Source organism: Electrophorus electricus, chromosome 7, assembly GCF_041902795.1.
Source record: "Electrophorus electricus isolate QZ-2024a chromosome 7, ASM4190279v1, whole genome shotgun sequence".
Lineage (NCBI taxonomy): Eukaryota > Metazoa > Chordata > Actinopteri > Gymnotiformes > Gymnotidae > Electrophorus > Electrophorus electricus.
This window is the reverse complement of record NC_137503.1, coordinates 23867846-23894220: the sequence shown is the minus strand read 5'-3', so window position 1 is coordinate 23894220 and position 26375 is coordinate 23867846. Positions and strand designations below refer to the sequence as shown.

General features: G+C 49.9%; 2 protein-coding genes across 7 annotated transcripts in view; one reads left to right on the top strand and one right to left on the bottom strand.

Moving 5' to 3' along the window:
- The window catches only part of cep85l (centrosomal protein 85L), a 44809-nt gene that overhangs the window by 11409 nt on the left and 7025 nt on the right, over window positions 1-26375 (top strand). For 4 of the 5 annotated variants that reach the window (XM_081716886.1, XM_081716885.1, XM_081716884.1 and 1 more), the window contains 7 exons: window positions 10535-11202; window positions 21237-21322; window positions 22771-22888; window positions 22991-23188; window positions 23841-23993; window positions 24747-25346; window positions 26015-26065. In XM_081716886.1, coding sequence (XP_081573012.1) covers window positions 10535-11202; window positions 21237-21322; window positions 22771-22888; window positions 22991-23188; window positions 23841-23993; window positions 24747-25346; window positions 26015-26065 — 1874 coding nt within the window. The remainder of the gene's footprint in view (window positions 1-10534; window positions 11203-21236; window positions 21323-22770; window positions 22889-22990; window positions 23189-23840; window positions 23994-24746; window positions 25347-26014; window positions 26066-26375) is intronic. The other variant, XM_035523966.2, reaches the window with a different exon arrangement.
- On the bottom strand, window positions 12222-17543 carry pln1 (phospholamban 1). 2 transcript variants are annotated; one of them, XM_081716888.1, is made up of 3 exons: window positions 17525-17543; window positions 16999-17117; window positions 13459-14389 (listed from the first exon to the last, which is right to left on the bottom strand). In XM_081716888.1, exon 3 carries the CDS (start codon window positions 14188-14190, stop codon window positions 14032-14034), a length of 159 nt encoding a protein of 52 aa, XP_081573014.1. In that variant the 5' UTR covers window positions 14191-14389; window positions 16999-17117; window positions 17525-17543; the 3' UTR covers window positions 13459-14031. The 2 variants fall into 2 exon arrangements, with proteins under 2 accessions (XP_035379861.1, XP_081573014.1); XM_035523968.1 differs by lacking the exons at window positions 13459-14389; window positions 17525-17543 and adding an exon at window positions 12222-13429 and having other exon boundaries at window positions 16999-17337.

The window sequence follows — 26375 nt, the reverse complement described above, 5'->3', positions numbered from 1 at the left end:
GTCTCTAGGGTTCTTTGCTGTTGCAGGATGTCCAGAACCATGGTGTTATTTGATTGGTGTCACTGTGAAACCATTTAGTCCAACTTGAAGCGCATCTCTGGTTGGCTGGAAATGTATCGACCAAAAAAAAACAAAAAAAACCTTGTTCTGATTGAGGGACTGCTATTTCACCTAAAAAATTATCCATCTTTCCACCCCAGCAAAGCAGTCTTATGAAATTTGCCAGCTCCTCACACGCATTTTTAGATTACCTACGTAAAAGTCTGGTTGCAGTGCTTTGGTGAAGAGCTTAGTTTAATTAGGGAGGCCTTGCTAAATCTCTTTCTGATCCTTTACCTAATATCCAGTCCCAAGAGGATCATCAACAAGAACTAGCTCACTCTGTATGAGATTTAGGCTGGATTGGCCTTCTATGTGGTTTGATTAGCCAGTTGGTACTGACGCTTTACCACTGGGAGAGAGAGAGGGAGAGCGTAATGTATTTAGGCTGCGATTGAGATGGATGCTGTTTGGGTTAGTTCTCCTATGCCGTATCCCCCATAACCCCCCACCCTGGAATAAATTGACCCACCAGCTGCTCTACATCTATCGGAGTAATGAGGGGTTTGGGGCCTGGGTGAGGAATGGGTTTTCTGTCAGACAATGGTTGCTCCCTCTCAGGGTTGGACATTAGGGTCTGTGTAAGCCGCAGCAGTGCCTACAACAGCTTCCCACAAAGCCATGTGTAGACAGTTATCAAATGGGATGCTTGTGCCTCTAGAAAGAGGACAGAAATGGCACACTGCCTTGTTCTACCAATGTCTGTCTTTCTGATGCCTGCTGCGCATCAACTGCTCTTTCTGACTGGCACGCAGCCTGTGGTTGCCTTTGGCTGCGAGGCTCTGTGGAGCAAAGAGTCAGTTCTCCTTTTTCTTGTCACGTCTGAGTGTGGCTTCGCCTCCCTCAACGCTCTTTTACCTTCTCCCTCTTTCCTCCGAGATGTTGTGAAATCCCACTGCTAATGGCTTCCAAAAGTGTCTTCTAAAAAAGTCCAAATGGCTCATCTGGCAGACAGTGCAGAAATGAGCCAGAGGCTTTGGGATCCCTCCCCTTACACAGCTGCACGAGGGTTAGGAGGAGCTTGTTTGTCCTGTGGGGCTGGTAATTCTCGACCAGTGACTCGTACTCCTCAAGGAACGGTAGCCGTTTCATATGAGACCCGGTAAAAGCCCAGATGGAATAAATGTTTAAATATGCACAAACTGGGGGGGGGGGGGGGTGATTTGGGGTGTCTTCTAGGAGTTTTATGGATTGTGAGAAGGGGATTGAAATGTGAGTCATTTGGTAGGCCAACAGTCTGTGCTTGTTAGCACCATTCTCTTTGGGCTGGCAGTTAATCTTGTTTTATTATAGGAAACGAGACAACAAATTGTGGAACCATAATGCATGGTCCATGTATTACTCTTCCACAATTAAACTTGCAGCAGTGGTCCATGTACACTGGTCACTTTGCAAGTTTCCATTAACCTATTGAAGTAATTCATCTGTCTTAACCCTTGGCCAGACACACACACACACCATGCTGGGTTTTGTTTTGGTTGTTTTTTGAGTCTCAGTTCTCAGATGTAGACCAATGTTGAAAGCATGCTTGTCTGTATTGCACAGAGCTGCAGTACTGGGACATTTTGGAGTGTGTATGCTCTTTCTTTGTAGAGAGATCTAGTGTGTAATTGGTTTGGAAGAGATGACTCTACCCAGCACACAGTCAGTTCATTCTGAGTGGCTGGCTGATGTTGGGCGGTTCTGGATTAGGACATTTTGCCTGTGGACACTTTCTTATTCTGTTACAGGACTTTACGGAATCTTTTTTTGTTTATTGTAATCTTCTTTTGTTTATTTGAAGCACTGGCATGTAACTGTGTGTGTGTGTGTGTGTGTGTGTGTGTGTGTGTGTGTTTTTTATATATATATATATATATATATATATATATATATATATATATATATATATATATATATATATATATATATATATATATATATATATATAATCTCTGTATAATGTTTTGACAGACTTCACACAGCAAATCAAGTAGATAAATCTTCTTAGAGATCATCTTATCATTTAGAGAGGTAAGTAAAGTAATGCCTTGGGTTGAACCACCTTCAGAGAAATAGATGTAATATGTAATACATGTAAAGTTGAGTCCAAGGCTGGTGAACTGCCTCAAATGCCTTTGTAGCCAAAGGTGCAACTGGCTAATACGAGTAACGACTGATGACTTCATGAAGTATTGGGCAGCAAAAACACATGACTATTCTCACAGCAGCAAATCATTATGAGCTGACATAATTTTTTTGTAATATTCTATTTATTACTTTTGCGAAAGTCACCATTACCAGCATAGTGTGAACTAAAGCAACAGTTTGTTTTTCATGAGCGGAATTCTAAGTGTTTAAAGGTTTATTATCTCGTTGTCAGGATGCTACATTTCCTAGAGCGCAACGCAACATCTCAGGGTAACATACTAAAACCAGGACACACACCAATGTCCTCCAGCCAAATACTACCGCTATTCCGAGAAGAATTTTTGGAGTACTTGGGTAACAAGATTGGACCATATGTTTCTCTGAAGACCGATTTAAAAACAAGAAATGTAATGGTATGTTGTAATGGCAATTATTTGCCAAGTACAATAAATCCGTTCATTCCTGGGGGAGAGCAGTGTTGTAGCCCTGATTATCATCACTTATCTAGACTTCTGCATGCAAGCACTCCCACCCCAAGAGAGTTCCACTTTGAACCTGCCTACCTCATCGCTCGAAAGTGAGGTCATTTTTAGTAATGCTAGAAAACTGCAACTGAACCGCGCTGGCACTGTAGATCACCATAGGCGTGTTTTGCTTTCATGGGCAGAAATGAAAATTGGATCCAAAGAGTTAAAAGGTGTGTTCACCTACTTAACCGATAGAGGTGGTGTTTCTTTGATGTGGACCAATGCACCTTTTAAGCAAATTAACCTTGTTACTAACCTACCAACTCCTATCAGACTTATCTCCTGTATAAATGTCATTAGGAAGCATATACTTCAATAATGTGCATTTGTGTCCACATCAGTATATAGGTGGGAGTGGTGAAAGTGTGTGGATGTATTTGGCCATCTGAACTAAATGCTCAAAGCAGCTTGTCCGGCTTTTTCAGCCCGTGAAACTTTTGGCAGTTATTGAAACCTGAAAAAGCTTTTCCACAGTGCTTTGGCAACGTGACCTTTGTGATGGTCTCGGCTGAGTTTTTGTACGAGCTCTTTGTAAGGTTTGATCGCCTCCGCTCAAGGTCGAGCTGGAGGCCTTGCTATGTCCTGGTCTGCACACTGAGCAGGGGGCTCGTGCCGAGTGAGGCTTCTTTGACGCCCAGCGCTTTCCACTGTAGTGTGCCAGCCTCTTTTCTGAAACACGGTTAATGTTATGCTAAATTCTGATATGAGGTATTTCAAGAAATAAAAGACAGCAGTGTTTCCATTGTGCAGTTCTAGACTTTGCATGTCCACGGTACTGTAGACCAGTTTTTTAAACTGCTTAACCAGTCTGTTAGTCCTAAAAGATAAAACAGTCTAAATAAACCAGTGAAAAAAATTCCAAGCTTGATTTAAACATAACTCTCATTCATCAACATGCGAAATCGGGGCAGGAGCAGAAGAGAAAGAGGCTAAAAATGAATGAATGAGGGAAAAGAACGACTTCACCCGGCAAATCCTCTCTCCCTCGCAACATTCGGGACTCTTTTATTCTCGGCCTGTTCAAGGCAATTACGCCACTTTAAACCCAACTATTCCACACGTCCCGAAGGCTTAGCTCGACCGTAAAGGAGTCACACGTGTAGCCTTGCCTTTATAATGGGAGACTTTGATCTGTTTGGGAGACGCACGGGAAGCCATCAAGGCTCAAACGATGACCCCCGTGGTCAAAGTGACGCAGGGGGTCAGGTTTCTATTACGTTAGTGTTGGGGCACGGCAGATCGCTGCTCAGCTCTAGCCTGGACCCGGGAGGTTCTAATGGGACTCTTAAAGTGAAAATCTTACCGTGTGTGTGTGTGTGTGTGTGTGTACAAGGGGTGATGGTAGGGGAGGGGGAGAACGCTGAGAAGAAGATTGACGGGAACCACATGTTAACACTTTTCTCGGCCCAGGCAGCCATCTCCGCTCTCGATGCATCACACGGCACTCGCGCTTCCGTTGCGCGCTGCAGTGTCTCCTTGCTTTCACCGGAGTGTGCATGACCAGGCCTCCTCCTCCTCCTCCTCCTCCTCCTCCAGCCCCCTCCCGCCCCTGCTTAACTCCCTTCATAACCCACCCCTCCATCTCCTTTTGGAGGAGACCTGCCTTTGCAGCTGTGGCCTTGGCATTGCCACTAAAACAAGACACGAAGCGAAGGGAGGGTGCCAAGTGACCAGAAGAGAGGAGAAGGCCAGCCACCACCCCCACCGCACTTGGCCCATTTTATTGAACACATGGAAATGGAGAGGAGGAACCATTAGCCCTCCATCCCAGCGGAAAGAGCTGGGTTGTTTAAAAGGCTGTAAGCCGAGAGAAGGGCAGGATGTTGGGTAGCCAGTGAGGCCCCTACTCCAGTAGTATACGGATCTGGATCAATAAGGGGCCCCGAGCTCCGGCTGGGCCTTTAACCAGCAGCTGATGGTAGGATGAGGGAAGCCACAGAGGACGGAAATGCAGCAGGGCTCGGATCAATCATCTCGTCAGGGGAACAGAATACCGACATTGCCTCGCTGAGAGAGAGAGACACTACTTGTGGCCTATATATCCTTGCAAACAACTGTATTACATAACACTGTGGCTTGTTCCGTGCTGTGATTACTTAAATGATTATTTTTGAACATCACTAGTCTTGTGAACAGTTGCATTGTAGTGGCATGGACCTCCAAGGCGCCGGTAGAGGCTGAAATACGTTCTGGTAAACACAGTCAAACAGGCCATTCGGCTGCTCGTCGTCATCTTAGACACTTGAGCGCATCATTAGTCTAGTCGGGGTTCATTAGAGCTCTGCTGCGGCCCCTGCTTTCTGTTTTGTTTGCTTGCTTGTTTGCCTTTTGGGGGGGGGGGGTCGTCAGTTGGGATCAACACCGCAACTCTTGCCTATCCCTGCTGGCACTCACGGAGACTGGCCTTTATTCAGCGGAGTGGCATTAACCCTAATGCCTCTGGCACGTCACCCACGGAACTGCACCCACAGACCATTTGTCTCCTCCCCGTTTCGCCCCATCTGGCAGCGACACGTGGATGGGCCGGCTGGGCCATCCCTAGACTCCCATTCCAGTTGTATAATAGACCGCAGGCATACACATAGTCGCTCACTCAGCGAGGTCACGGTTCTTTTGTCTCGTGCATGTCTCGCGGCAACGAATGCAACAGCAGTGGTACCGCACTACCCTGAGATGACGCCTGGGGCGAACGTGTGTGCATCAGAGTAGCCGCATTCACCTTGTTCCTGTGTTTCCTTCCTGTATGATCCTGGTATTTGTTGACATACTAGTATAGCCAGGAATGACCTACTCATTTTCATATTAGACATGAATTAGGACATTGTAAATCTCGCAGGTTATATGTTCTAAGTTATGCCGTACTTTGTTGCGAGAAAGCTGACTCTGAAAAGACATTGCTGATAATGGTTGACACGGTAATAAGTTCCATCAGAATCCAGAATCTCTCCAGCTTATCTCACTAGAATCTGGCGCTGAGCCGACAATAGCAGGGAGCACATCGCCACTGCCGACGTGGCTGTCTGCACCCCCACTCGCAACAGGCACGCCCACACCCCCCACCTCCTCAGGATCCTTCATGCTCTGGGCTGCCAGTGATGCAACAACAGGGTGGAGGTACTCTGTGCTGTGATGCAACTGACAGGGGGAATTACACCACAGGGCCGTTTTTTTTGTTGTGGGTCTGCAGTGTGCCAATGATCCCTTTTGGTCATGGGCATATGTGAAGGTGGAGGGTAGTGTTTTACGATCACGGGGGGCACTTGAAGGTGGAGGGTAGTGTTTTACGATCATGGGGAGGACGTGAAGGTGGAGGGTAGTGTTTTACGATCACGGGGAGGACGTGAAGGTGGAGGGTAGTGTTTTACGATCATGGGGGCACGTGAAGGTGGAGGGTAGTGTTTTACGATCACGGGGGCACGTGAAGGTGGAGGGTAGTGTTTTACGATCGCGGGGGCACGTGAAGGTGGAGGGTAGTGTTTTACGATCACGGGGGCACGTGAAGGTGGAGGGTAGTGTTTTACGATCACGGGGGGCACTTGAAGGTGGAGGGTAGTGTTTTACGATCATGGGGAGGACGTGAAGGTGGAGGGTAGTGTTTTACGATCACGGGGGCACGTGAAGGTGGAGGGTAGTGTTTTACGATCATGGGGGCACGTGAAGGTGGAGGGTAGTGTTTTACGATCACGGGGGCACGTGAAGGTGGAGGGTAGTGTTTTACGATCGCGGGGGCACGTGAAGGTGGAGGGTAGTGTTTTACGATCATGGGGAGGACGTGAAGGTGGAGGGTAGTGTTTTACGATCACGGGGAGGACGTGAAGGTGGAGGGTAGTGTTTTACGATCACGGGGGGCACGTGAAGGTGGAGGGTAGTGTTTTACGATCACGGGGGGCACGTGAAGGTGGAGGGTAGTGTTTTACGGTCATGAAACCCCGTTAGGAGTCATTTGGACCTATCGAAAGCTTTTTTAAAACATTCAGATCCCCAGGGACACAAGTGTTGACCTTGTAATGAAGTATACTGTGCATTGGTAGCAAAACTATACATGTTAGATACTTTAAGACTTCTGTATGTGAGGCAGTAAAAGAGCTGTCCATGGTGCTGTTATGGAGGGCCTGTCTCATTAATTCTCGTAAACTTTGCATTTACAGATGTAATAGTAGCTTGCAGCTAGAGTGAAAGCACACTTACGCTGGTTCACTGCATATAGCCACTGTTTACCATGTACGTTTATCTTGCTGTGACCTTAAAGGCTCTTCTGGGAATTGCTGGGGAAAGGAAGCAGCATGGCCGTTTCCAGACAGCAAGCAGAGCATGCAGGCATAAGCCCTGACTGACACCTTACCCTCAATGGCTGTTCGTCTGCCCCCCCCCCCAGTACAACATATTTGAATATCCACGCGCTTGTCTCTAGCTTACCCTTCTCATCGGGCTTAGCCATGACACTTTAATCGGACCCCTTTCTGGCCCCAGTCCCTTATGAGAATGGACGTGCGAGGCATGCCACGTCCTGCACCCGTCTCCGGTGTCCATCTCCTTGGCGCCATTTGAGCCGTGGCGGCGCGAAACTCTAGAGCTGCTGCGGAATGTGTTGTCGCAGAGGGGGATGTGCGCACGTGTGGGCTTGCGCTGGCTTCAGACCACTCGCTGCCTTCTTGTGCACACACTTTCGCCTGATTGGTTGGCAGGGCCCGGAAAGCGGAAAGCTTTTAGGCTGGCTGTAAGTTTTAGGCAGGGCATCCGAGGTAACAACTCGGAGATGCTCTGATGGAAACGATAAATTCTGTTCATGTTTTTGTGGATGTTGTAGTTTTAAACATGAATATGGAGTGTAACAGATCAGAATAAACAGTCTGAATGGCTTTCCTATAAAAATAAGCCTTATGTTCTGTCTGCAATTTGTCTAACGTGATCAGTGTAGACCCTGTCAAGTTTAGATTACACCACAGAGTGGTCCTTTGAAATGCCACGCGTCACGCTGTCGAGCGTTCTCTAGAACCTGATCACTCGGAGCACGGAACGTTCCCATTGCTGGCTCTCGTTGTCTTGGAGGTTTTCTATAACATGGGTCATGTTGGGGCATTTTCCTCCCCGTCCCCACTGAAATAAACACACCTGCTCTCTGCATCGCACCTGTGGATCCTCACTGCAACTTGGCATTGGACCATGGTGGCCTTTTTTGCTGCTGTAACACGTGGGCCAGTGGGGTGAGAGGTGTGTGTGTGTGTGTGTGTGCGTGTGCATGCCATTTCACACTGCACTGTAAGGGGTGTTGGACTCAGCCTAGCTAAAGCCTGACTCTGCATGAGGATGGCTGTTTCTGGTCAAAAATTGCTGTGAGTCTCCAGACACGTACGTGCGCGAGCACACGCACCCTTTTTCTTGGTGTGCATTTTATTTTGCTTTTCATTGTATATTGTGTCTCTCACGTCCTGGACCTTTTATGCCGTTTTCGTTTTATTGTCTATTCCTTGTGTTGTACAATAAAAAAGGTATGTTTACATCAGTCATTAAGAACAGCACAGTTGCTGTGATGTCTGTCAAGGAAGGCGTCCTCTTGGTGGTTGTGAAATAACACGCCCCCGGGTTCACAGCGGACCCCCAGGGCGGGGGACGAGGACACAGAGTGAGGAGGAGACTGAGAGGGAGGTGTGAGATTCATCGGTCTGCTCTCGCTCAGCCAGGGAGTCGAGCTGCTCGAGGTTCTCCACTATGTGTGTCCCAGCGTCGTCCTCTCCTCGTGTCCCATTTGTGTGTGCGCACGCGCACGCACACACACACCCTTCCTTAGCACTGTAGTGCAGCTGACAGAAATCCAGCCAGCGACACAAATCCATCTGGCCGACACGAGATTGTGGAGCAAACTGCAGTCTGACATTCAGGTGACATTCAGCTCTTGTTTAGCTAAAAGTCCATAAAAGTTTGGCTAACATACCTCATTTTTATTTTACATTTAAATAACGTTCATATAAAGTTAAATTTTCATCTAACAGGCCTTAAACATGGAGCGGATGGATATTCATGTAATATTTGTCCGCTGGTTATCAGAAGCATATCACGTTCATCTGACATAGTGAGCAATCCTGGTCTCGCATCAAGCAACTGACGGTGACACACAGGATTTACGTGCAGACGGCCAATGCTTACTGTATGATCTAGAATCAGCGTCACCTGTACACTGCCACCCCCTCATAATGTGCCATTTCCCACTGATCCCAGACCTGTCCACGTTTGCATACAGGGTGTAGGTCAGCAGGACTGGCCTGCGACGGGTGCCAGCGGAGCGCCAGCCCACCGGGCCAAAGGAGAGGGGTTTAGGAGAAGGTCCCCCCCAAGGGGGAAATGCCCTGTGCTGAAGCCTCATTTATGTTCGAAATCAACACTGCAGTCATTGAATGCGTGTGCGCACACAGTTTGTGTCTGCACGTGCATTTATGTAAATCCCAACTTACTTTGGAAACTTGTTTAACCCTGAGTCAGGACTCAGCCAGACGTCTCCAGACCGGGGCGTAGTGGTGAACCTACCTGTTCGGCAGGTTGCTGGGTATACTGTCAGTGTATACCAGTCCCTGAGTTTGCAGGACTCGGTGTAGCAGTAGTTCTAAATGGGCTCTAACGCCCACAGCTAAGCGGATAAGCTCCAGAGCGTTTTGTTTAATCAGGTGGTTCTGACATGTTGTGAAAAGTAAGCCTACAATCATTACCCTTACTCAACACTCTCACACACACACACTCACTCACTCACTCACTCACTCACACACACTCCTTACCTCTCTCTCTCTTTCTCTTTCTCTTTCTCTCTGCAGTTCAAGAGACAATTTTATTCATCTAGCCCTTTTTACAACTGACATTGTCGCAGAGCTCCACAGAAATCCGGATCTAGAAGTGTTTTATTTGTGCGTGTGTATCTGCATGTGTGTGGGTGCACGTGGTAGCACATGTAGTGTCCCACCCTCCCAGTCCCACAGCTGCTTCACAGTTGCTTCAGGAGGCAACAAAGAACTGCCCTGTCTGAGCGCCGGTCTCTCTCTCTCTCACACACACACACACACACACACACACAGACAGAGATAGCAAGGTAGCTTAAAGGTGGGTACCTGCCACTGTTAGGGGAGTTCAGTGAACTGTAAAGAACAATTGTTTGAATGAATAACTGTTACCTTCAGGGTCATTTTAAGCCTGGTCCATGCAACCCTGCGCCCTCTGCCCTGCGCTCTCAGAATGACTGCTCGTGTTGTGGTCCTGGGCAACTGAGTTTTTAAGCACTCGTTATTAGGCCCAGTCCTGCGTGATCTAACGCACCAGGCCTCACTCCTCAGGTAACATGGCTGCCCCAGGTGTTTACGAGCAAATAATGCTAGGGTGAAAAAAATTCAGTACATACCCTACTGCAGACTTCATCCGTGATGTGCTGTCCCAGCATTCTGAATGAGTGCGTTTATTCAAGTGCTTTTTATAAATGCTAAGCCAAACATCTCCCTTTGGTTGCTCAGGTTCAGGTTGGGTTTAGGGTTAGAAAAGTTGTATACCATGTAATGCACCTAAACTGTATATATGACCTCATCATGAAACGTCACAGAAACGTGTGCGACATCCCTGTGCAGTGCTCTTGGGTCTGAAAATTTTCAGTGCCTGGTCTATTATACACACATCATGCATTATTTGTAAGAAACTCTGCACCTGAGCTCTGCACAGAGAGTTGCGCTCTCAGCCATAAAGAACCCTCCAAAATGAGCTTTGTATTTCTAGCAACAATCTCTCTCTCCCGCTCTCCTCCCCAGATCACTCCAGCTCCAGCGGCACCCTGTCCTTCCTGCCGCTGCGCTCCACGTGCTACATCCCCACGGCCCACGTCATGCCCTCCCCCTCCAGCTCCAAGCTCAGCGGCGGCCTCTCCACCCCCAGCAGCCCCTGGAGCAGCTGCCAGCTGCCCTCGCCCCTCGACGGCCCGCTCGACATGAAGGACCCCCGGCCGGTGCGCCGCTGGTCCTCCCTGACCCGCCTGAGCGGGCAGGAGCGGTGCTCCCCGAGCTCCCCGCGGCCCTCATACCGCGCCGACCCCCACGGCTCGCTGGACCGCGGCCTGCTCCACGGCCACAGGCACGACCCCCCGAGCTCGGACGGCCTCTTATTGCCGGGCACGCGCAAGCTCCAGGAGCCGCGGCCCGACCCACGACGCTCGTCCCCACTCAAGCCCACCACGCTGGACCTGAGCTACAGTGCCTTACCAGAGAGCCGGGCATCCACGGGGCCAGCGGCGCCCGGCCAGAGGGGCCCGCCCCTGGGGCACCAGGCCGTGGGGGGCTCCCCCATCCAGCCGGCCGTGCGCACCCAGATGTGGCTGAGCGAGCAGATGGAGTACCGGCCTGGGCCGGAGGGATGCGGCCTCGGCGCCTGGCAACAGGAGCAGCAGCGTGATAGGCTGCGGCACGACGTTGAGCTCTCGCAGGTAAGGCGGGCAGGGAGGGGCGGGCTGGCGGGGGGGGCAGGTATGGGTGGGCAGACGGAAACACGTGAATAGTTTAGTTTAATAAATGAGTGTTTTAAAGTTACTGAGTCAGCACACATTCAGGGCTGCAGCGAACTGTCCACGTGGAACTCATGTCCCCGGTACAGTTGAGCACATCTGAGTGTGAGTGAGTGTATGAGTATAGAGCTGTTTCTCAGGGCCACTGGTGGGGACTGCATACTGCATGGCTGTGTTGACAGGGTCATTACAGTTGCCATCATGAGCTGTGGATGCTTTCTGCTGGAGGCATGGAGTCCTCAGGACTGACACTGAAAGTGATGTGGCCCAACTCGGTCCTGTTTGTACAGTCTTCATAGTAGGTGTAATGAAATTCACAGAGAATTTGCCCCGTAAATGTAGATCTGGGGTAGATAAAATGGTTCTAAGATAAAGGGCATCATTTCATTAAAAGTGAAGTCATGTTGCCACCTAGTGGACAGGTTCTGATAGAGCAGCCCCCGTACTTTAAGACCAATTTCTCTTCTAGGTAGAGAGCAAAGAGAATGTGTGTGTGTGTGGCAGGATCAGAGTGAATAGATTTAAATAATTTAGTTGGATACCACCCTGCTGTACACAGACCTCTCAGACACGGGGGTAGACCCTGCTAGTCCAGCAGCACTGCAGTGGTTTTCCTCAGTGGCCAGATGGGTCATTAACCAGATAAACAGCTGGAGAGTTTGGGCTGTGTTTGGGCAGACCTGCAGGAGTGGAAGTGCTCACCTCTGCCTACAAGCTCACATCTGTAAACAGAGAAACTGGCTACACATTGGACGTGTTGATGAATTTGCCTTCGGAAAAACGCAACGTTCTGTAAATATGTGGGTGCAGCACATTCGGCAAGACTTTTATTTTGATAGCGGTTAAATCCCGACACTCATCAGCCTTTTAAAGTCCAGCTGAAGGAGTGCATCTGTCCTGCATCTGCATCTGACTCTGGAGAAACAGCAGAGAACACTCAGTAGAGCTGATCAGCACAACTGCTTTATTTTCAATAGAACATGTGTTCACACTCACCACAGCACAAAGAGTGTTCAGGAGTGGTCTGTTATATCCCCCATATCTCCTGACTTTAAATCAACAAACTCTTGATAGAAAAACTATCCTTAAAAAGTGCAGTGACTGTGCTAAATGTTAATTTCTTTTTAAATGACATTTTTAGATCGAAACATATGTACACAACAAGCGCGTATAGTAAAGAAAAGTTATGAAGGCTTTTAAAAATTCAGAGCAGTCCAGATTGTTGCATTCTCTTCTGTACTTTCAGCTAGTGACAGTGGAGTAGCTGTGTTTGCTGGGTGCCCACTCTGCATCTCTAAGCAGTTTTATTCCTCTTTTTTGTTTCTAGTATTGTGTGGCAAGGTTTTAAGAAAAAGGTCACTATTTTTGTACACCTAATGTTCACAACCGGCAGAAGATCCTTGTATATATTATAGCTTAAACTATGCTCTGAAGTAGCATGTGGTCTATAAACAAAGCCCCCGATTTGAGAGATTTATTCTGGCTGTTTCATTCAGTATCACTCATTGTATCTACATGTCGGTACTGCTTAGTGCAGTATGCAATATTGGCCACTAGAGGGCATAAGACGCTAGGAGGCCTTTCATTTAGTTTTCAGTACTCATTTGTGACCATGTTGCACACAATTAGAGAATCAGTTTGTACATATTTCTAAATAATATTAGGAAGAATATTTCTATTGATTAAGTTTGTCTGTGCTACTTATGAGAAGGTCAGTCTCAGCTTATCCAATTAAAAGACTTCTCCCAGGACTTTAATGAGCACTTAGTTTGAAAGTGATGTTTTTAAATGTGATTTAAAAAAGAAAACGTTGGGGCTCCCCCCTGGCATGTTTATAAACCAGCCTCAGGCCATTTTAAGATTCACGTGCATTTTGGTCGGGTCGAGGCGACGCCCAGGGGCACGCTTACATCGGTCGTCGTGGCGACGTTCGGGGGAGGCGCGCTTACATCAGCTTGACCAGAACAAGCATGAGCAGCAGCACCACCACGATGAGCAGGAAGTTGAGCAGGAGGTTGAGGCCCCGGTGGCTGGCTAGGTCCATGGCCAGGGAGGCGGAGACGCGGGGTCCCGCGGTCGAGGTCCGGCACTCGGGAGCGTTGGGCGTCAGGGCTGTGCGCCGCCGATCCCTCACATGGCACAGAAAGAGCTAAACACGGTGGAGAGGGACAGATGAGAGCACAGCGCCACTGTTCATAATGAGGGAGGACTTTTTTTTTTTTTTTTTTTTCTTTTTTTCAGACTCTGCGTCTGAGCTTTGCCTTGAGGTATCTCTAGGCCTAATATGTCTCTGTGCCTGAGGTATTCGGTTCACGGCTCCTGAGGTCGACAAGCCAATTTTTCACCGGGTGTTGTGACAGTGGCCTGGAAGTCAAATGAACTGTTCAGCTCCCCCCCAAAGCCAACTGTCCTGGATTGGCTGTTCTCGGCTCAGACATCACTCTAGCATTTGCTCTCAAGTTAATCGATGGGCTGATTTGTCACTCTGTGGTGTTTAGTTGTCAAAGCAGATGTTCCTTTTAAACTTTTTATTATTTACAGCTTCACTGGGACGAAATTTATGCGGTGTGTGGTACCAAACATACTCTTAAACTCTTTGTTTTTGAGGTCTGCTATTAAAACCCCTAATGAAACTCAACTAACGTATTCTTACAGCGCCTTTATGCCCCCACGAGGCCAGCCTGTCCTGCGCTACCATACATCCCCCCCCCCCCCACCCCCCCGTTCCTACAGGCTGTACCCTCCGCCCTCTCACATTAGCAAGACGATGATGTAGATGAGCAGCAGGCAGATGAGGATGAGGCAGAAGTTGACAAAGAGCTCCTGCATGTTCCGCTTGGCATGCTGGGACACCTCCATGGTGGACGCCCTCCGGAGGGCGGCGCGAGTGATGTGCTGTACCTTCTCCATGCAGCGGAGGGGCGGAGCCGGGCAGGGGCCGGGCCCGGCGTGGGGGGGGGGGGGGGGCGACGAGCACAGAACAGGGGGGCGGACAGAGGGCACGGAGGAGAGGGCGGTGCCCCTGAGAGGAGTGCAGAAGAGTGCAGGGAGGGGATGGAGGATGTGGAGGGTGGAGGTGGTGCTCCAGGGGCCCGTGGCTTCCACAGAACTAGGGGGAAGGGAGGAGTGGAGAAGCTGAATGAATAGGCATGCACACAGTATGGGATCAGTCATGCCATTTGGATGTGCATGCAAAACCCGGAACCTTCTGCAGCCGGTCTGTGGTTTATGGTCCATTTCAACCCAACTGATTTAGTTTCAGTTTATGGCCTGTACTTTAATAGACGTTGCCTATCTGAAAGTTCCTGTTCCCGCTTAGCGCTACTCCAAGCGCTCTTTGGTGGATTGCGAGCCTTCGTCTTTTTATGATAGGCTTTTGTGTTTAAACCCAGCCTCTGCGTCCTAACGCAGATTGGTTTCAAATCTGCATAACTAATAGAGCCATATAAAAAGGCCAGGCGCCGCGCAGATGAAACCGACCAAACGCAGTTCTGTTCCGTCTCATGGGCTCTGTGGTCGCAGAGACGAGACGAAACGCGGACAAGACGAGGTGAGAGAAAAGAAAAGGTGGCAGCACATTAAGGGGCCGCCGCAGTCCTGCTTCTCTACAGTAGCGGAGTGGCGTGTTTAACGCAGGCGCCGCAGGCCAGCGTAACCCATTACCGCCTTTAAGGAGGAGCAGGGGTTTTGGCCGAGAGATAAGACGCGCTTAACCGCAGCCCCCGCGGTGAGGCGGCAGCTCTCTGCGCACCGCCGGGTGGGGTGCGGGTGGTGGTGGCAGCAGCTTATCTGCCTCTCCCAGGCAGCCTTCCTTTCAGCTGCCGCGGTTCTGTGGGGAACGAACCCCGGCCAGCACCAGTGGGCAACACGCCACCTCAGGCCGAGGGCTCGCTGTACCCTGAAGGGCCCCGTCTGACACCACTGTGCCAGTGGCCCACGCCCCCGGGGTTATTCTTAGGAACGACCTTTGCACATCTCCGCAGGGGGTCATCTCTAATAAAAACGGCAGCCTGGCCTTTCCGGGCTCGGAGTGCAAATCGTCCCGCCGGCCGCAGCCGGGCAGCCCCCGGCCAAGACACCGGCCCTGATTTGGCGGTGGAGCGGATCTTCTTTCAAGATCGCGCGAAGAAAATTGAGCGATCCAGGCTGACGGGATTTCGGCAGGTTGTCTCTCTCCAGACGGGTCGGGGAAGAGATGTTCGGCGCGGCTGTGCTTTGCAGCGTCATCGCCAACACTCTCAACCCACCCCACCACCGCGCGGTGTTTGTCAGCACCACAGCCCATAAACATTCCAGCGCCCCAAGCACTCCAAAGACCTGTGGGGAATGATAACTTCACTGGGGGGGGGGGGCTGTCAGCTCTCTTCACACACTCTCCCCTGGTTAGGGAAGTCGCCTTCCTCGGCCACGGCTGGCACAACCTCTTTTGTTTGGAAAGCCTTTCAGAGCATCATTTTGGCTGAAAGTAGCAGCCTTTTCTCAGGACGGGAGCCAAGAAGGATGGAAGAAAAAAGGGGGGGGGGAGGCAGGCAGAAAAAGGATGGGCCCGGACCGAAGAAGGAAACCCTCAGAAAAGCTGGCCTGAGATTTCCCAAGCCTGTGTGTTTATATGCGTCTGCCCCCCCCCCCCCCCCCCCCCCACTGGTAACATTCCTCATTGATGCACAAATAAAGGCCTCTAGTGGCAGAGAGACAGAAAGAGAGACAGAGAGAGAGAGACAGGCATGCAGTTGGCCTGCACGCTCCAGTTTTCCATGATGACATGGTACAGCAATGTGTTTGGAGGGTGGGGGGTCATCTCATGGCTTTAGGACCACCCCCTCCCCCCTTGAGGACATCAACGCCCCTGTAACTCATTAAGTTATGATGATTAACAGATCCAGTGCAGCCCGTGGACGTGGCTCATGCCCAACACAACCTCTCAAATAGCGTATTACCACTCACATGCTCAATACACAACCCTCAAGATCTTATAATCACTCACATGCCCACTACATAACCGCTCAAGGAAATTATTACCACGCGCATGCTCTCTACGTAACCCCTCATTGAGCTTGTTACCATGCACGTGCCCACCACATAACCCCTCAAAGAAGCTTATTACTACAATCCACTGACCTAACCCCTCAAAGAGTCTCGTATTACACTTAGCAACATCAACACCGATGATGCTAATTTAAATAGTGGCCACGCGCCAACAGAAATCTTAGATTAAGCAGAGCAGGAGTTCGGCAGCTCTGACCAATGATCCGTTCAGTCCCTCCCTGTTCACTTGTGCTGCGGAGCGAGGGATAGGGGAGAAGAGCATCTAACCTACACTTGGCTGTATCCATGTGTCTGTATGTTTCTGGTGGCAGTGAGAAGAATGCACTGGCTGCATGTCCGGACCACTGCGTACAAGAACTATGACAGAACATATCGCGCACCTATTCTATGCACTAAAGCTATGGGCACAGGGATATTTATACATAATAACAGAACAGGTCCAGTTATTGTCAAAATTTTACTCCCAGCATTGTGGGACTGTTTGAGTTCGTTTTTTCAGATGTACTTGAGAGAAAAGTCCTGCAATTGGTCAAATTGCGTTAGAGAACACAAAGAAGACAAACATTTCACTTTGACAGTTTACTTAAAAAGCCGTTAAAAACAGCAGCTTTGTATATGACGATTGGGAGATTGAATTCTGGAATAGCGGGTGAACGGCAACGGTTTGCTTACCTGCACACGAAGACAGATGACCGCAGCAGCAGGGTCCGGGCCGTGCGTCTGCGTTTGCGTTTTATGTCCTCGCCGCACCTCGGGCTCTGGGCTGAGGGGCTCTGGGAGCTCTCTGGAGCCTGCCAGGGAGTTTATGGTAGAAAAGAAAAAACAAAGGGGCGGAGAATGGGAGGAGACGGGAGAGGAACAGAGATACGCAAGAGATGTCCAGTCCCCCCACCCCCCTGGCTGTCTTCTGGCTTTCAAAGGGTGGGAGCGAGCTTCAGTTTTTGGTTGTTGTTGTTTTCTTCCTAGAACTTGATGAATGTAGTATTGGTCAGTCATCACTTTCCTCAGATATGATCAGATTCAGCACTGCAGGGTTCATTATATCAGCGCTCAAGCTTGTTTTCAATAACATTTCTGCCCTTTGAGCTTTTTCTACTGTATATTTCTATTTTTATGTCCTATTTAACATTCATTTGTCATGCACACCGTCTTTGTTCTATAACTGTGCTCAGCAGTTTTGCCCTGTCCCTTGCCACACCTGCGGATTACCGGGGTATTCCATTGATGCGGTCGCCAGCCAAGTAAGGATGACCCTTTCCGTTGACCCTTTCCCCGTGACCTTTCCCCAGCCTCGACCTCTGCCAACCCGGGGCCTTGCCTTGGACCTCCCGAGGGCAGCGGAGGTGCAGCTGGGGACCTCTCGGCAGTGTTTATCACGAGCTCCAGAGACAAAAACGGCTCGGGAGGTTGCTCTTCCTTATAAGGCTCTTGGCAGGCTGGAGAAGAGTGAGCTCCAAGAGTGCATTTTTAAACGGGCCAGCGGCGAGGAGAGGAAGGGCGATCGGGACACCGCGTGGCATGTGCGTGCCATTTTCCCCTGGATGGGATGGCTGTTCTCGGAACGGAATGGACACACATACGCGCGTACCGAATTCCCCCCTACTGATTCAGGAATACACAGATCAAGCGTCAGTCGTGTCCGCGCCATCCGAAGGGGTCGTACGTACCCTCCGAGCTGCGGCTGTGACGCCCCTTTGCGGAGACGTTCCTACCCCTTTGACCCCCTGGCATCATGACAACCAGGGGAAGCGCAGGTGTAGCCACACAGGCTGCTGCTTATGCGTGAACCCGTCTAAACTCGTCGTGCAAGGACGGCGGTTAATGCTGGACCTTTTCCGAGCGCCCCTCGTTTGCGGCCTGCTCTCTGCAGCGGCTGGGAAGGTGGTGTTGCTGCACCCATCTCAAGTCGTGCCCTTCGCTGAGAGCTGGAAGGTGTGCGCTTGTTAAACCTAACGTGTCCGCGCCGGCCCTATCCGTTCTGCTTAGGGAAGTGAGTCTCTGTGGCACACCTGTCACCACCAGCCTCATCGCCAGGTGCCCTCAGGTTATTCTGGGATCGTGTGTGCGTGTGTGTGTGCGTGTGTGTGTGCGTGTGTGTGTGCGTGTGTGTGTGCGTGTGCGTGTGCGCGTGTGCGTGTGTGCGTGTGCGTGTGCGTGTGCGTGTGCGTGTGCGTGTGTGCGTGTGCGTGTGTGCGTGTGCGTGTGTGCGTGTGCATGTGTGCGTGTGCGCGTGCGCGCGTGCGTGTGCACGTGTGTGTGTGCGCGTGCTTAATCCTCATGTTGCACTGCACAAATGAATGTGCACTGCTACTCCTGTAAGCAGAACCCTGTTGGATTGTTTAGATACGTTGGTTCTGGGTGTTTAGGTTGGATACCGCAGGTGCCGCGCGCTGAGCCGTTCAGCCGTCGGTGGCTGTTACTAAAAATACAATATCATCTGACATTACCACCAGATTGGACACTTCCACACAGTACTGGTAGATGGGGAGGGGGCGGATAAATAGGTATATCGGCACTCCGATGAGGCACGTGCAGTTGGTCTGCACAGAAGCTAGGCTCCAGAATAAAGGTGTGGTTGAGGGTGCTCGGGGGATTGGTAGGAGACTGACAGGGTTGAGAGCCCAGCTGGCTCACCAGAGCAGAGCAGAGCAGATAACGCCCTCCCCAAACTCACGCTACACAGGGCTGCGATGGCTTCAGTGTTGGCTCCCTGGCAGGCACCTTCGCTCAGGGCTACCTTCCTTGCAGAGCTAAGAGACCTCACCTACGACTAAGCTAAACATCTCTGAAGAGGAACACGCCCCCCCCCCCCCTTTCCCACCAACCCCGGCAGCCAGCTGGGAGGTCCAGCCCTAAACCTGCCATTTTACCAGATTAAAAGTCCCTGCGGCGAAAAGAATGCCTTGAACTATTTTTAGGTTGAGCACATGCACACAAATGTCCCGCAAGCGTTCCCTGCCGCATGACGCGAGCGTGCTCGACGTGAAAAGCCCCCCCGAGTGAAAGGCCCCGCCCCTCCGTGTTGCTCCGGCTACCCTGGTCTCCAGCAGCTGCTGCTCCTGGTCGTTGGCACCCGTGGAGAGACGGTGAGGAATCGGCAGGCGTAAACCACGAGGGCCCCGGTGGAGAGACGGGCTCCAGCCGGCTTCCAGACCCACGGGGCCATTTATCAGCGGCCCGGCGCCACAGCCATGGTGCCGCAGTGCAGGCCCTGTGGACCCAGGAAGCGCCTCCACTTTGATCCTTGAGTTCCCGCACGTGTTCTGAAGTAGCCAGAGATGAACACGCCTCCTTCCTACCACATGTGCACATGCTTTTTTTTTTTTTTCCCGATTTTTCACTTTGTCTCAGAACATACGGAACGTAGGACGCTCACTCCAAATAATCCCTCGGTCTTAAAGACGAATTAGCAGGAGGCTCACGCTCCCATCACAGCGTAAGCTTGTTGATCTAGTGTTTCCACTGTTATAGCAGCTCGCAATAGCATGCCTGGGATTGGCAGCTATGCCCTGCCCCCTCCCCACACATCCCCAACACACACAGCACGGCAACAGCACCATGCTGGGGAACGCGTCTGGGACTTTCTGACTTTCTAATCAATGCTTTTTTTTTTTTTTTGATACACAAGTTGACTCTCGTAGCGGCTATAAATGAAGAACCCCAAATCTAACCCCACATATCTGCATCATCTCTGTAAGGGCAGAAGTAATTTGGTGCACACATTTGTCTTGAGAAGAAAAGGATCTTTCGTTAAGGATCTTTGGCTCACAAAGCCACTTCCCATGCCAGAGTACATGAGTTCTTTTCTGTAGTTCTGTTTTATTGGACAAATATGTTAAGGCCAGTGGCCTTTTTGCCCTTGGCCTCTGGTTATTTCTGCCACTGCCTCAGGGCAAACCTGAGGAATGCACGCTGCTTCTCCTCAACCCCAAACCAGTCTTCCCAGTCTCTTATGAATTTAGCTTGTTGGCACAGATTGTTGTGTAGCTATTTTGTTTGTTTGTTTGTTTGCTACCCTACAGAGTCCAGCGGTTTGCGGCAGCTGGCAGGGTCGGAGGACCCCCTGGGCATTGATGGCACCAGATTTGTCCTGTTGCCTTTTTAACGTGGCCACTGAACAGCCTGCCCGGGATTGGTCATTTGAAATGGCTAATTGTGTGGAGAGAGCTACCAAACCGCTCAGTGTTAGCAGGATGGGTTGGTGCATTGGAGTGCAAGGAATGTATCTGAGTGGACCAAATAGCCCGTGTCTTCCCATTTAAGCTCAGGAGCTCGTGAAACCCATTTCAGAAATAGAGGAAAGGCCTTGTCTGGTTGCTGTGTGTGTGCACGATGGACATTATGTTCCACTGGCAGGTCTGTTGTGTAACCTGAGCAGACAGAGGCATATGACCAGCATCCGTGACCTCTGTGCGGTCCTCTGGAAGCCAAGGCCAACATGTGTGACCTCTGTGTGATCCCCTGGGTGCCAGGGCCTACAGCTCGAGTGTTTAGCACCTCCTTAGGCCTGCTAGGCTATGTGAGAATAGCCACTCAGGAGCAAGGGCCCTTGCCTTTCACACATACAGCACGGGAACATGCCCTGTAGGTCCAGCTGGATGGATAGAGGTTCATATATGAGCCGTTTCTGCTACTGCCTTTTGTGTGTGCTGTCTAGACATTGTAGTATGTTATCAATAACTTATGTTACATGTGATATCAGTGTTTTTAAATTGCCAGCTACATTTTACAGAATATATTGAAAAAGTTTGTCAATTTAATGGATAGCCTACATTTATGTAATTATCCCTAAGACTTAATTTTTTTAATGTAAGTATTTATTTATTCATTCATGGCGGACAGCATGTGCTGATGGTGTGATACTTGAATGGTGCGTGTTGTAATATTTGAATCTGCTCGTGTTGGAGCAGATCTTGGCCGGAGGTGCCGTCCCCGTCAACACGCTGGTGAAGATAAAGGAGGGGCTTCTGAGGCAGCGGGAGCTGGAGATCGACAGGTGAGCGGCCAGAACCCTCACGGAGCAGAGCACCCTGTACCGATGAGTGTGTGTTCAGCGCTCATCGGTTCTGCTCGGTCTGTTGAGGGGGAAATCATCAGTTCATCAACACTATACACTCGCCAGCCACTAGAAACCACCTCTTTACTGAAAACACCTTGTATGTGTGTAGTTCTTGTCCGTATGCCATCTGTTGCCTTGTGCAGATGGTCAGGCATCCTGTAGCCCTTTAACGATACACAGTGCCTGGGTGCTGGATGTCTGTTGGCTGGGTGGTTTCGGGTGACCTCTCTCAGACCAGCAGTGACACCGACATGGGCCAATCAGTGACATTGACACGGGTATGTCATGGCAAATGTCTTAATTTACAGTGAACCCTGAATCAAATGAATCTCCTTATCCCCAAAACATTATACTAGGGAACTAACAACTGGCAGTCTGCAGTCTCTAGTAAATGCTGAATGTTTGCTAGCTTGAAGATCAAAGATACCAGAGTATCTGGGCGGAAGTATTTAACCGCACAATTAATCTCACTTTACAGTCAGTCTTCAAATTTCATGAATCTCATTACCCTGGAAAAGGTCCCCGATAATGAAATGACCCGTCTGGTTTTCCCACCGCCTCTCACCTCGACCCGTGTGAGTGGGCAAGTGACAGCGTGTTGACGTGACGCTGAGCGCGCTCAGGAACACGCCCCGCTGATTGCAGCGGTGACCTTGGGCAGCTGTGCGTGAATGTACCCTGCCACCTCAAAGCAGACAAGCACTATTAATCCTGGATGCGCGCACACACACAGAGAGACTGGCCCTACCATGTATACCCGGCCTAACATCCGAACCTCATCGGACTTTTGAACTAACAATGTCCATTTTAAGTTGGTTATTTATGTATGTATTTTTATGTAAATATTTATTGTCTCCATTTTTTTTATATGCATCTTCTTTTCATACCAATGATGTTTTAGGAAATTCCACAAGATGGCACTGTGAACAACTTCATCCCACGTTTGGTATTCCACACAGATGGTCCTCCCTTGTTTAACATCTTCTCTCATATTGAGCCAAGAGGCAGAAACGCCTGCCCACATGGTACAAGCATGGCGCAGTAACAAACGTGGCAATGTGTTATCCCACAATATTTCTCTCTACCTCACTGGTGCCTGCACCTCCAGGGCCTTGATCAGAAAGACTCTCCGAGTGTGTACGCCTTATTTGCAGCCCTGCGTCGTCGGGAATGTGGCACTGTTGTACTGTGGTACACACTGTACGTTTCAAAAACCATGATCGCATTCCTTTTCACAGTTGCTTCATTTCTCTTTTGAGTTGTTGTTTATGGAGGAATAATGGCAATGGTATTCCAGCAATCGAAGACTAGGCCAAGCAGACCCCTAAAGGAGGGGTGGGGGGTGGGGTGTCAGACAAACTGACTTCTATCTTCTGTCCTTTCAGGCAAAAGCAACAGATCCTGCAGCTCCATGCCAGAATCAGGGAGAATGAGCTGAGGGCGCAGCAGGTCCTCCAGAACCAGAGGGGGCGCTGTGAAGACCCCTACCTTCTTAAATCCCAGGTAAACTTCCCGGTAGACGGGTGACCAAAACAAAGCTCTTTATAAGTGCATTACTCTTAAAGCTCCTGTGGCTTAACCTACCTTAACCCGGCGCCCAACCAGGAGTCCCTGTTGGACAGCCCTTTGTCGGGTCCCAGTCCTCAGGCTCTGCCCCCCGAGCGCGGGAGCCCCCTGTGTTGTGAGAACGGCGAGCAGGGCCGGCGCCTGGCAGCGGCCGAGCTGGAGGTCATCCACCTCAACGAGTTCCTCAAACAGAACACACAAAAATACACGGAGGACATCAAGAAGCTGGAGGAGAAGGTGGGCTTCAGCTCTCCCTGTTTTACTTTTCTCTTTCCATACAAGACACAGATTTAGGCACTAGTTCTAAATGCTCCAATAGAACGCCAGCTTTCTCAGAGAGACAAGCGCGTCGCGTCAGATCTCGTAGTGCCCCGATAATGTTACTAAGGTCTGCTTAGGTTTTGTGGCATTACGGAGATTCTTCCTAGAAGTCTTTCTAGAATGCTCAAATCGGTTTACACATTTGACTGCTCCAAATGACCAAAATAGTGTGTGTGTGTGTGTGTGTGTGTGTGTGTGTGTGTGTGTGTGTGTGCGTGCGCACCTTTGCCTGTGAGTAGGTGAGAAAAAGAATGAGTGAGAGAGCGTGTGAGTGAGGGGGAGAACTAAAATAGAGCATGTCCAAACACCTCTTAAGATTAAAATTGTGTTAGTATGAGAGGTGTAAGGAACTGGCTGTATTTTCTTCCCTGATTTGAAAAGGAGGTACTTGAAATGTGCTTATGCTGGAGTTTGTGAATATATTATTGTCTTTAAAGTGTACCTCGATGATGCTTATTTATCTTTAAACCAGAACAGTGGACTTCCCAAAAATGCTGTGCTGTATTCCCAAACTGGCTTCTAAGTGGGAATGTGTTTGTGCATGTGTGCGTGCGTGTGCCTCACCCAGATGAAGACGCGTGACCGCTACATCAGCAGCCTGAAGAAGAAGGTACAGAGAGAGCAGGAGCAGAGCCAGGAGAAACAGCAGCGCATCGAGACTCTGGAGAAGTACTTGGCAGACCTGCCCTCCCTGGACGAGGTGCACACTCAGGCCCAGCAGGTAGGCGTGCCTCGCCCGCCCCAGCCGGCCCCCGACCTGCTGCACCACTTCACCAACGTAGGGGCGGGCTGCGCTCTGAGCAGCGGATGCTATCGTCAGGTCTCTCTCAGCTCAAACCCTCCAGGACCAATCTCTCAAGTCCTACGGACAGTGCTCGAGTGCAGTTTCAGCACTTGACCGATACAGGGCAGCCTGCTTCCCCCCTGAGGTCTGCGCTAAAGTGTCAGCAACCAGCCACTAATGTGACGGCATGCTGTCAGAAAGAGAAGCCCCCTCACACCGGATTAAACTCACACAGCGTGAGACCCTGGCTTGGAGAGTTCATGTTAGCCATGTCAAAACAGATTGTTGCTGACAGCCTTGTGTAACAATAAGAGCTCTAAGAGATATGTTGCGTTGAGCTTTGTTGTGTTGGTCTAACCTCCGAACTGAGCAGTGTAAAGCTACGTTGAGCAGGCCAACATTAGGTTTGAAGTTGACATATTGATTATTCTGTAAGCAATAAAATGTGGCCAGCAGGGGTCAGTAAAAGCCAATTATTTAAAACCTGCCAACGTTCAGCCATACCTTGGAGGCATAATGAATTTATCTGGATAATGAATTTATCTGATGGGGCAGTGGATTGTATTTCCTGCGTTTGGTATTTAAATTGGGACTGCAGTGCTTTTGTTGTTCAATATCAGGAAAACAGATTTTTATAGATTTCCTACGTGTGTGCGTGCGTGTGCATGTGTGCGTGCGTGTGTGTATCAGCTGGAGGAGGTCCAGGCTAAGGCTCAGGCTCTCCAGGACACCGTGGCCCAGCTAGAGCAGAGCATAAAAGAGAACCATGCCCAGCTACAGGAGAAGGACGCCATCATCGAGAGCCAGGCCCAGAGAGAGAAGGAACTGGTGGCTACTGTGCAGAGGTACCATTTTGTGTGTGTGATGAACCTCCAGATCCGTCCCTCTGCACCACTCTGTCAGACAACAAGAGCAGAGCAGCACGCTGCCACCGCACATTTGAAAAATGGCAGCGGCAAACCATTTGCTTGCACGACTCATTGTATCCAGTGGCTATTTTTAGCCCCTCTCTTGCTGGTAATGAGAACAGCTTGCACTCCTGTTCTGTACGGTGCTCAGATAATGCCGTGTGCGTCTCTAGCAAGGTTCCGTTCGGGCCACGCATCAGTAATATCTCTGACTCCCACCCCCATAAACCCCCACCACCACCTCTCCCGCTCACGCCTCCGCAGCCTGCAGGAGAAGGTGGAGAAGTGTCTGGAGGACGGCGTGCGGCTGCCCATGCTGGACCTGAAGCACCTGGAGAGGCAGAACGCTCGGCTGCAGGAGGAGCAGAGCCACAGCCGCACGGTAGCAGCCTCACCCACCCCCAGCCCCCGCACCTCCACGCTGGCGCTCGGTGCTCAGTATATGCCCGAGTAGACCGCTGTTCCCATATGCAAGAGGTCTGTACAAAAGGAGATTTATAAATGCCGTTTACAATACGTATAAAATAAATATGAACCACATACCTGTACCATGCACACTTCACACTAAAATTATTAGTGGTTAATACATGGTTATTGGTGTACGTGGTACGTCATATAAAACCTTTCTGTAGTATGCGTCAAAGACGGGCTGTTCGTTAAAAAAATGTTGCTGTTACATAAAAGTGCTTGTTGTTAAGCAACATATATAAACTCATGATTGTTTTGTTTTACAGACCTTTTGCATATATGTTGGTTAGAGTACTTTTAAAAGTACTGAAGCAAGCACATTGGAGAATATTGACCGTTGAGGTCTTAATCTCCATGCTTTTGTTTACCGTCCATGTGCGTGTCGTTCTCTGTCTCAGTTGTGCTGTGTTTAGTCGAGTGCGGTCGAGTGCTCTCTGGCGGCATGACCAAATGTTTGGTGCACGTTAAGTGCCCCTCTGACACCTGCTGGTCTGCCCGTGCCTCAAACCCCCCCACACCCCTCCCCTGCTTCCTTTTTTTTTTTTTTTTTTAAAGTAAATCTGTGGTTCGCTTTGCTTTCAGCTGATTGACAGCCAGAAGCAGCAGATTGACACGCTCTCCCTGGAGCTGACGGTAAGAAGGTCATCCACGATCCATCTCCTCATAGCTTTTAGCATTCTTGGCTCTGATGAAGGTCATTATGGCCTGATGTTTTATAACAGTCTGGTGTGTGGGAGTATTGTTTTATGAAAGTGTTAGTGTGGTTAGTCCACTCCTCCACACACTTATCAAAATAAAGGTGTTCAAATGTTTAATTTTGCCAACCCTGTAGTGTTTAATGGCTATGGGTGTTAGATTAGGTGTGGGTCTTAAGAGTTATAGGTTTGGGTCTTGGGTGTTGAGCTGTGTCCTCGGCTGTGCGTTTGGCTCGTCATTGGGTTGA